This window comes from Mesitornis unicolor, unplaced genomic scaffold, assembly GCF_000695765.1.
Source record: "Mesitornis unicolor isolate BGI_N332 unplaced genomic scaffold, ASM69576v1 scaffold5787, whole genome shotgun sequence".
In the NCBI taxonomy this organism is placed as follows: Eukaryota; Metazoa; Chordata; class Aves; order Mesitornithiformes; family Mesitornithidae; genus Mesitornis; species Mesitornis unicolor.
The window spans coordinates 3,438-14,594 of record NW_010194277.1 but is presented as its reverse complement, the minus strand read 5'-3'; the positions used below and the strand labels follow the sequence as shown (position 1 = coordinate 14,594).

Here is an 11,157-nt window from a genome sequence, read left to right as displayed (position 1 = left end):
CTCTCAGCGATTTCTCTTCGCCTAAAGGAAAAAAAAGAGGTAGCAGAAACTCACCTGAAAAAATGTCTCATCCAAAAGTAACATCACTTTAGGCACAGTCACTAAAAAAAACCAACAAAACAAAACAAAACCAAACCAAACTATCTGAGAGTAAGCTCTTGACAGAAGTCCTGGCATCAGAACTCTACTCCTTCTAGCCCAAAGTAGCCAAACTGGTTTTAGCATATTCTACAGAACTATTTAAGCAGACAACAGATACTAGGAAAAGTTATATTAAGAATCATTACTCTTGATGTATTTTATGCTGGTTTCGTATTTCTATGTTGTTATCTAGTAGACAGTAACAACAGCTTAGCTAAGAATATGATTTGGATCTTAAAAATAAATGCTATTTTAGCTTTGGTCCTCTTCAAGCTAACAAAAAGTTTACTTACTGTATTCTATCCAAAAATAAGGTAGAATATCGTGATCACTCTGACTTGCACAATTTAGGTATACTTGTCAACAGTTTCATTTTGCTTTCTTCTTCCCACTTCCTACAGTGCAGCTTACAAGAAGCAGGAAAGGCATTTTCTCCTTTAAGCCCTATGCTTGCTGGAAATTCCTTTGTTCAGGGAAATCCAGATAACACAAGTCGTTTAACTATCCTTTGCAAACTTCTGGCCACATGAAACGAGCAGAATAGAACAGTGTAGTCATTTAGTCCTTTCATTTAAAGGGACAAGATTGTATTATGCTCAATTTGTCATTTAGATATAAAACAGTTCTCCGATTAAAAACAAACAAAACCCCCAAACACTGTTTTTGGCCACATCTCTTAGACAACTCCTCATCTTTTCCAAAATAAAACTGGCATGCAGTAACACTTATGAGACACAACAAACACTAAGCTATGTGTGTACACATATTCCTATTAGAAGATTAAACAAAAAATGTTAAGTCTGTTAATTCGTATAAAGATACTGTTAGGTAGAGGTACAGACTTCAACATCTGAGTAGAAGACTTGACAGAATGCATTCTGATTAGATTTCCACATAGAGTATCTGATCAGTTAATGTACAAAACAGCCTTTAGCAAAAAGTTGAATTACTACCTTCGGAGTTCAACAGCTCGTCGTATTCTTTCCAATCGAACCATGTGTTCTCGCAATCTCTGTTCCTTCATCTTTTCAAAAGGCAAGATATCCTTTCTACCCCTGTATTCCCTGAATTTCACTTTATCTTGAATAATACGCTCTTTGTTCCTCAATATCTGTGGCTATAGATAGAGATTACAATGGTTATTTCAGAAGTCTCATTCATTTAGGGAGATTTCTGGATGCTGCATTCAAGTATCATTAACTACTTAGCTATCCCAAAGCATACAAAGCTTCTATCTAAGCTTAACAGTTTGTGATAGTTTATTAACTCTTCAGTGAAAATATCAACCGTAAGGTAGTATCAAATCAGATAACGTTGTATCAAATCTGCAGGTACTTACTTTATCAAACCTTCCCCTTCTAATTGTCCTAGTGTGGCCTTGGTCTCCTTTTGTTTGGTCTAAAACTACAACTTGACCTGGGCTTTTACCACCTAGTGAAGGGGGGAGAAATAAAGAAAAGAAAAAAAAGAAGTTTAAAACACACACACATCCCTATTTGTCTCTTACAGATTTTCCTCAGTGAAATTTCTAGATCTCTACATTAAGCTGTTACTGGTAGAAGTGTACCAGTGCGTGCCTGTAATTAAGCAGCGATATAAAATAAGGAAGCTTTCACACCAGCTCTAAAGTAACAGTTACTGGAGTCTAAAACAGAACAGGTGCTTAATTGTCTGGTTTCTGGCAAGAGCATGCCCGCAAAACAAGTCAGACACACAGATTCAACAGGAGGAAACATGGCTATATTGCATACTTATTCTTTTCTTTTCTTCATTTTTTTTAGTGGATTCTTGATTAGGGCCACTTGCTCCATTATCACTCTTCTCATCTTTACCTTCTGTTTTTTTGGCTTCTTTACTTTCTTTTTTTTCAGATTTCTCAGATTTCTTTTCTTCTTTTTTGTTTGACGGAGTTCTTGTTGGGAAACAAACAAACAAATGCAATGAGGACAATTCAACTTCAAGAATTTTCAGACCCTCAGAAATTACGTGAGATCTCTTACTTGCTGGCTTTATCACTTGATGCAGTCTTCTTATCTCCCGTGCTTCTCCCCGAACCAGATTTCTCATCACTTTCCTTCTTCATCTCCTTTTTGGAGGGGTCTCCTTTTACCTTTGTTTTTTTTTTTTACAAAAGCAAAATGGTTAATACAGATTCTTGCATAAGATGGTCTATTCTGGGAAAAGTTTTCATCTTATTAAACCTACTTTCTCAACAGAAATTTGTTGTCCGTGCAGCTCTGTTCGATGAATGTGTGCAATACATCTAGCCACTTCTGTGCTAGAAGACATTGTAACAATGCCATAACACTTTGCTCCTGGGCTTCGTGCATTTGTGACCACCTTTGCACCAAGTACCTACACAAACAGGTAAAATTTAGGTTTTGAGAGAGTCAAGTGTGTGTTTTGAGTGTGTTAAATTAAACCAAAATCCAGGAAAACAGACTTAGTTTAAACAGCCTGTCAAAAGAAAATCATTAAGAGTCCCTAAAAGAACAGAGTAACTGTCACAGCTTCTTACCTATTTTTCCCATTCATTCACAAGCCCTCAGAACACATTTTAGAAACAATCTCTGAGAGCAGCAGGTTCTAGAAAGACTCTCTACATTACAGTTTTACCAGTTAGCCCATTATCTCACACTCATGGTTAAATACCATTTCTGCTAAGTGACAGCCATCGTTATTTAATTTTAACACCATTCCTGACCAGTCATATTTGTGACATTTCTTTTCCATCTACCTGACCTCAAGAGGAAGAAAAATTTCTTATAAAATTAATATATTCTTCTTCCTGCAAGCATGCATTCTTACTTTAGGTGCTGAAAGTACTGGGGGTTTTAGATTAACTGGTTAGACATTCCATCTCAGACTTTTATTTAAGTCAAATATTACTCGATTTTTGTAACTGCATAGAGGAGAGGGAAGAGACACACACAACACACATGGTATCACACCCCATGAAATACCTTTCCGTATTTGCCAAAGAGATTTTTCAAGTCAGCAGCTTTTGTGTTGGAAGACAGTCCGCTAACCCACAGGTTTCTAGTTGAACTTCCACTGCTACCACTAACACTGCTTGTGCTTCCTGAAACAAGTTTTACAAAACAGCCACAAAATTAAAGAGACAAAGGTACCATGAATATTGAACTAAACTTGCTGAAAAGAAACTTAGCCTGTTACCTTTAAGTAACTGTTAATCCGGTTACCTTTCTTGAAAAGACTTCTATATAAAAAAAATATATGCCATAAGATTTCATTCATTTAGCCATAGATTGAGACCAACAGCTTGGCTAACTCATACCCAAATGACAGTGCTAGAAAAACCATACAATTCTTTGTTAAAAGTGTGCTTTACCCCTCGTTTGGGTTATGTACACATGATAAAAACCAGAAGCTGAAGCTACAACTTCCATCCCTGAAAAATGTTTTTTGGCACCCAACATTAGTTCTTCAGCAGCACTCGCACTACTCGCATTACCAAAGAGATGGCAGAAAGGTAAACAGAGAAGACTTGGTTCATCCCAGCCTCCAGAATCACGTGGTCAATTCCCACAACTTCTTGAAGTAGGTGCCCTCCATCCAGAGCAGCTTTTTAAAAATACTGCTGATTTAGAACTGGATGCAACTCATCAAAATTATTTCCCACATACTACAGAAACTACTAAAGAAAAGTCAGAAAAACATCATGTGCCTTAAACACCAATACCCACACCCCATATCTTAGCCATTTTTGCAACAAGATATAACTAAGGACTCAAGATATTCATGTACTCTTATTCCCAACATCTTAGTCTTAGATTTAGTTCTTGTTATTCTTTGCTGCTAAATGTATGAACTGCTTTTATAGTGTAGCTACTCATACAGGCAAGACCAGAACTGAATCTCCAGCTAAACAGCTGGGAAATCTGGTGGTATGCTGAGTTTTAAAAGGTAATCTAACCACCTTGAGAAAAAAGGGTAGATTTCCTTCTTCAACGCACCAAGATGAACATGCAAAAGGCAACAAATTTCAGTTATTGTAAAGATACTATTATCTTGATAATCTTAAGTATCACAATTAACAGTGATATACTGAGAATATCATTAAAGAGCCACTATACTGGCTTTGGCTATGTATTTTAAGACAGCTTTTTGATAGTTACTGTTACAGTTATATATTCTACACAAAAGGAGATTTGCTGTATCTTCATTTAACTTCATTGTAAGCAAACAGCTATCATGAAAAGACATCTAGAGAAGAGTGAATTATGTCTGTCACAAAAACTTCTATTCAGAAATACATTTATCGGGTAAAGTTTCGTTCATACATTAGTGATATGCAAGAGATTGTGTGACAAAGGTTTTTAGCAGAGAGCTAGTAGGCAAAATAAGGAAACACATGAGCTTATACAAATGCATTTGTTCCACTATGAGGCACCAGGATAACTGGTGACAGTAACACGCTCTTGAGCTCCATTCTGTGAATTTGGAGTCATAATACAAGGCTTTATGGTAACAGATGGAAACCCCAAGGTAGACAAAGAGATCCAACTTAAAAGCGAAACAGCCACAAGTGTCATTTTGCTAGCTGGCACCTCAGCTGTTATACTTGGTTGAGAGCTCACTTTATTTAAAAATGAGCTAGAAGGAAAAACAAGACAATTTCACTGGTGTTATGTTTAAGTACTTGCAATTATTTTTGGCTTGTTCTGCATATAACATCAATCCAAACTGTTATATGTAAGCAGGCTGGTTTTGGCTCAGAGGAAGTTAGTTTTCTTCCTAGGAGCTGGTATGGGGCTATGTTTTGGATCTGTGCTGAAAACAGTATTGATAAATCAGGGATGTTTTTGTTACTGCTGAGCCGTGCCTACAGAGAGTCAAGGCTTTTTCTGCTTCTCACCCCACTCCACCAGTGAGCAGGCTGGGGGTGCACAAGAAGCTGGGAGGGGACACAGCTGGGACAGCTGACCAAAGGGATATCCCATACCATACGATGTCATGCTCAGCATCTAAAGCTGAGCTAAGAAGAAGGAAGGAGGGACATGTTTGGAGTGACGACATTTGTCTTTGTAAGTAACAGCTACATGTGATGGAGCCTTGCTTTTCTGGAGATGGCTGCCTCCAGATGAGAAGTGTGGTGAGTGAATTCCTTGTTTTGCTTTGCTTGTGTGCACAGCTTTAGCCTTACCTATTAAACTGTCTCTCTCAACCTACAAGTTTTCTCACTTTTACCTTTGTCATTCTCTCCCCTGTCCCACCAGGGGAGTGCAAGCAAGCAGCTGTCTGCTGCTTAGTTGCTGGCTGGGGTTAAACCACAGCAGTAAGTTACAGCAGGCTTATCTGAAAATTATACTTTCTTATCAAAACTAAGACTTGGGAAACATTAAGTGGAATTTGCCCCCAAAAGTATTTTGAACTAGGAGAATATGTTTTCATTGAGTCTTTAGAGTAAGTATTTTTGATCTTACGAGGAATCTGGCATAAGAAGGGAAAAACCTATATAGACACATACATACAGCTTATGACTACTGTAAACTAGCATGGTTTACTACAGATGGATGAGCTCAATAACATAAGCCATTTTAGAATGTGGTGAGAAATTTCTCAAACAGGAAAGCATTTAGTTCAAGACAATACTACCCCAATTTGTAATAGTTACCTTTATCATCCTTTGATGTTGTCTTGCTTTCTTTAGACTCCTTAGTAGAGCTAGAGAAGCAAATTAAAAATCAGAAGAAAATTGAAAATACAGACTTTGATAAGTGTTGCGTTTTATATTACTAATACTAATAGACAAGTTAACATTTCAAAAAAATAAAAATAAAAAGGGCTAGACTGTATACTTGAACAAATGATTCCCTTATGGATTCTTGCACTGATTTTCCCCAAGAGGCCTGAAGATCTAGATTTTCTGACAACTCTATTCAGTGGATATATGGCAATCTTCTCCAGATTTCAGGACGGGGACTTGACTTCATTTTGTGTTCTTAGAACTGATAGCTGTTCATTACCATCATCACAAGGACATTTAAAAAAAAATCGTCAATTTGAAAAAAACAAATAAATGCTGACAATTCGACAATGCAATCAGTAGGACATAGTGTCTATACGAAGATCTTGAATTTTAAAAAGTAACTTATGGCGGTCAAAAAAATCTATAGGCAGGAGCATAGGATACTAATTATAAGATTCTTGCTGCTACCCCCTTAATGTAGAGTGATCTTATTGAATGCTGGTACTCAGTATCGTAAAGAACTGACATAGAAAAACAAACCTCTTTGCTTGACCAGAGGCCCCAGTAGACGAGGGACCTTTCTTCAAAGTATCCTTTTCTTTGTCTCCAGATTCTGCTTTCTTTGAACTTTCTCTGGCTTCCTTCTTGACAGGATCACCCTTCACGCAGTCTTCCTTCTTACCATCTTTATGGTTCTCAGTCATCTCATAGTCCTTGCTTTCCTTCTCCAGGCTCTGTGAAATGGTATCCTGCCCATCCTTTGGCTTACTTGCTTCAGAATCTGTAATTTTCACATTTTTACCTGTTTCTAGGAGGTCATCACCATCAAAATCCAGAGTGATGGCATCTTCAGCCTGGATTGTAACCGATATGTTATCATCCTCAGCTTCTTTCACAGAGGTGTTAGCTTCCATCTCTTCTTGAGCCGTGTGACCAGCCTCAGCTAGGCTTTCTTCTGAAGGAAGAGGTTTAGATACTTCTTGTGTACCATCACCAGAACCTGCTTTATCTAAGAGGATTTAACAGGAATAAATATGGCAAAACAAGAAGTTTAAACAATTTCATATGCATAAGCTAGAATAGGACCTAGAAAATACAAAGCCAGTTATTAGCACTGATGGAAGGTTAGAAAAAAACACAAGGTGTATTAACACAAATATAAATCCTTTACCCAGGATCACTTATTCTTCATGGCAAAACACATTTTCTAGAGACAAATACCAAAATATTAGGAGGGAGAATATGGTTCCATCCTGGAGATACCCGTTCTTCATAAGAAGTATCCATTTTCCAGTTTAGGATTTAGTGTTCCAGAAGAAAATCGTTGCTTTGGATGCTCACAGTTTGATTTAATCCATCTTTGAATCTTCCTGGTTCTAGGACTTCGAACCTTCTCAAATCCGAAAGAATCACAGTCTTGGAGAATCCCAGCCAGTCTTCCATGCTGGTGTTCTTCTGCTTTTCCTTCCTAAGGAGTTGTTCGGCAATCAAGTAAGCTGTACAAGGCTGCTGCAGAACATGGAGGAGTGAGTTTTAATCCAGAGTTCGTAGCCAAATGGTTCTCAGTCTTCATCCACTGGAAAGATTTTCCATCTCAGTCCCACATAGGCATCTCCAACCGTATGCATGGATTTGCACAGATGAGACACTTCAGCCATAGGGTCCCTTGTAAATATGGAGTCTGTAGTTTTATCCTGTAACTTCAGTATTGTGTTTATTCCATCTTGTGTAAAGCGATGGTGTCCCATGTCCTTTCTAGTCCACAACACGCAGAATCCTTAAGACTTCTGTCCAGGAAGTCTTTTTGCCCAAATGCATTATATTCCTCCTATAGTTTCACTAATGAGCTCAGCTTAAAAAAAAGCTCGCCACGCCACAGGTTTCCACACACTTGTTTTACCATCCTATATACAACTGGTATTTCTAAGTGACAGTAAGCCAAACATATGATGGTCCATACACTTGTTGGGTGCTCAAGTTCAGTGTAACGATGTAATCGTTTCACTCAATTCAATAATCAGTTACTGCAGTGCAAGTTGGAAGCTTTTGAATCAAGACTTACCGTGTATTAAAATCAGAGTCCTTGAATACTATGGTTTTTTCATTAAGAATCATAGTATTACAACTATATTGTACATCCACCACAGTAACTGATAAGTACTGTAATCAACTCCTAAGAGTAAGATAACTCTTCGGAGTGAAATGAATCCACTGACTGCAATGATTCCAAGTGCTGAGCTTAGTAAGGAGACAACTGATCCTTAGTACTGGAGACAAGCCTTGTATTAGTAAAGAGACTGAGTATTACAAGAGAATGTTGCCTGCACTACCAGACTAAAGGTCTCTGAACTCTATTAAACTTTAAACATACCTTTCTCATTTTCTTCATCTTCACCATCCTGCAAGAAAAGGAAGTCAAGACTAAATGTCTCCTGCTTTAAAACTTTAGGCAGAACAGTTCACATTTTCCATAGAATTTCTATCATATCAAGTAAAATTAATAAGCTGAAAACTGTTTCCAAAGAAAAGATAATCCAAGGCTGTGCATCTCCCTTGTCAAATCACTGGAAATTTGTACGAAACTTGACTGGTATCTCTCTGCAATCCTTGCAGTTTGCAATTGGCTGGAATGCAAAGCTACTTCCTTACCCCCCCTTAATTTAATCAGGCATTTCTAAACTGTCCGTTGTCTTGCTAAAGCCTTCAGAACGGATGTCACACCGCTGATTACTACTTTCAATGAAATGCAAGCAATCCATCATTAGCTTTAAAAGCTTAGGACAGAAGTCAGAAACGAGGTAGGCTTCCTCCGCTAAGTACTTAAAAATGAAACCATGATTTTAATAGGTATTTACTTATCATTAGCCTCACTGAGCAAGACATGCTGCATGAGATGTCCCTTTTCAGACACCAATTCCTTGTAACTCGGAATCAATTTCTGAACGTGCAGATGTTACAGACGTTAGTATCAACGACAACAACAACCCCAACCCCAAACAACTGCCCCCACCCCCCTTCTCCAAAGGCAGGACTTCTAAACTCCTGTATAGGCTGTATATACTGTTAGTATTTGGCATAGCCCTCTGAAGTGTTTTTAAGAGAGTTTGAAATATATTCCTTACTAAGTCTATGCATTGAATCCTTCCAAATTGTAGACAGGAATTTGCATTTAAAATAGTACATCTTTGTTTGGAAATCAGAGTTATCTGCATTATAAACAAATATGAATGAAAGCTTTCCATACTGTTTACACCTTTACTGTATTAACATCATCTGACCCTTAAGATGCATGCTGGAACAAAAAGCCAGTCTAAATGGATCTTTTCCAACTTCACAGACATGAAAATCAGCTTAACAGAACTGATTTAGAACTTACATGGACAGTTGGAAAAGTGAAATCTTCTGTGTCCTGCCCTTCATTTTCCTACAAGAATATAAAAAGGGACTTGCTCAGCAAACTATTTGTATGACATCTAAACATTCAGAGAGCCAAGAGAGCCAGTTAGCTCAGAAAACATTGTAGTTAGGTGGAGATGCACTCAGTAAGATGAGCAACCATGAGCAGTTCTCATGACCTGCATCTTCCAGTTCAGTGTTGAGATTATGTACGTCACTACCAGTACCAGGGGAAAGGACCACTTAGGCTGTGTATGGACTGTGGCAGAGTTTTATCAACCAATGCCACATTTGCTTCAAGACTATTCCAACACAAAAGTACCAAAGAAAAAAAGGTACCAAATTACCTTTCAGAGATAAGCAAGACAAACTGAACAACTACTTCTGACTTCCTAGCAATACAAACACACTAAGAAAAACATACATTTTGCTGATAAAAATGCATGTAAAATACAACAAAGTACCTGACTTTCAGAACACTTTTCTGCATCTTCTGTTGCCTCCGCTGGTTCCAGGTCACAGTATTTTTTCTTTTCTGCAGATGGTACTTCTTTAGAATTCAAGTTCTCTTCTTCAACAGGTTCTTTAAAGTCTTTTAATTCATCATTTCCATCTTGATCACTTACATCTTGAGTCTCCAATTCACTTTCCTTTTGGTGTGAACAACAAATACTTGGTGTAACTAATGGTATCAGCTATATTCTGAAAAATTCACTGCTAGAATCACTGTTTCTGCAAAATACTGTATGACATACATCATAAAAAATTATAGCATGTTTAAAAATCCCCCACACCTTCACACCCTTATGCATCTCAGCTGTGAGCACAGTAAAAACAATGCTCCAAACTTTCACATAAAATAGCGCTACAAAAATGGAAGCTTTTTTGTGGTAAGTAAAGCCAAACATTAAATAAATAAACTGAGAAAAAAAATATTACGTACTTTTATTACCTTGACAAAGGAATCATCTTCAACTGAAACATCACCAGTTAATTCATCAGATTCCTGCTTTTTACCTGCAATGACAGGATATGCTAATGACTAGAGCTGCTACACAGAGTAGACGTTCTTTCAATACTGATTATGTGCTGGGCCTTAGTTACTATTCTCCACATGCTCTAGTTTATCTGAACTGTTCATATAACCCTCTCAAAACTGTGAGAAGAAAAAAATGTCACCTAAGTGAGCACGAAAAATCAATGCTGTTGCATAAACAGCCAGTTACATCTAAGTTAGCCACTTTAATCCCAGTCCTTCTACTTTGCAAGATAATGGAATTCAGGAGAACATTAAACTGTACAATTCTAGAATTACTGGAGTTAACCAGATGGTGTGACTGGAAGCCTTGCTCTATAGGATAATGAGCATCACTGAGCAATTCACACAATCACAGAATGTCAGGAGTTGGAAGGGACCTCGAAAGCTCATCCAGTCCAACCCCTGCCACAGCAGGATCACCAGACCAGGTCACACAGGAACATGGCCAGGCGGGTTTTGAATGTCTGCAGAGAAGGAGACTCCACAACCTCTCTGGGCAGCCTGGTCCAGTGCTCTGTAACCCTTACAGTGAAAACGTTTGTCTTCGGTCTCATGGAATGTTCCTATGCTCCAGCTTGCTGCCATTGCCCCTTGTCTCATCATTTGACATCAGAGAGAAGAAACCGGCTCCTTCCTCCTGACACTTGCCTTTTATGTATTTATAAACATTAATGAGGTCACCCCTCGATCTCCTCTTCTCCAGGATAAAGAGACCCAGCTCCCTCAGTCGCTCCTCAGAAGGGAGATGGCTCCACTGCCTCCATCATCTTTGTGGCTCTGCACTGGACTCTGTCAAGCAATTCCCTGTCCTTCTTGAACTGAGGGGCCCAGAACTGGACGCAATATTCCAGATGTGGTCTCACCAGGG

The 11,157-nt window shown here is 38.2% G+C and overlaps 1 protein-coding gene across 1 annotated transcript in view; it reads right to left on the bottom strand.

Moving 5' to 3' along the window:
• SLTM (SAFB-like, transcription modulator) overlaps positions 1-10,874 on the bottom strand; it is a 17,373-nt gene extending 6,499 nt beyond the window's left edge. The window contains 14 exon segments of the mRNA XM_010187738.1: positions 3-21; positions 1,095-1,258; positions 1,481-1,572; positions 1,893-2,053; positions 2,142-2,251; positions 2,347-2,496; positions 3,105-3,223; positions 5,780-5,829; positions 6,395-6,863; positions 8,226-8,253; positions 9,231-9,278; positions 9,715-9,900; positions 10,203-10,267; positions 10,817-10,874. Coding sequence (XP_010186040.1) covers positions 3-21; positions 1,095-1,258; positions 1,481-1,572; positions 1,893-2,053; positions 2,142-2,251; positions 2,347-2,496; positions 3,105-3,223; positions 5,780-5,829; positions 6,395-6,863; positions 8,226-8,253; positions 9,231-9,278; positions 9,715-9,900; positions 10,203-10,267; positions 10,817-10,874 — 1,719 coding nt within the window.
• Positions 10,875-11,157: the final 283 nt, after the last annotated feature.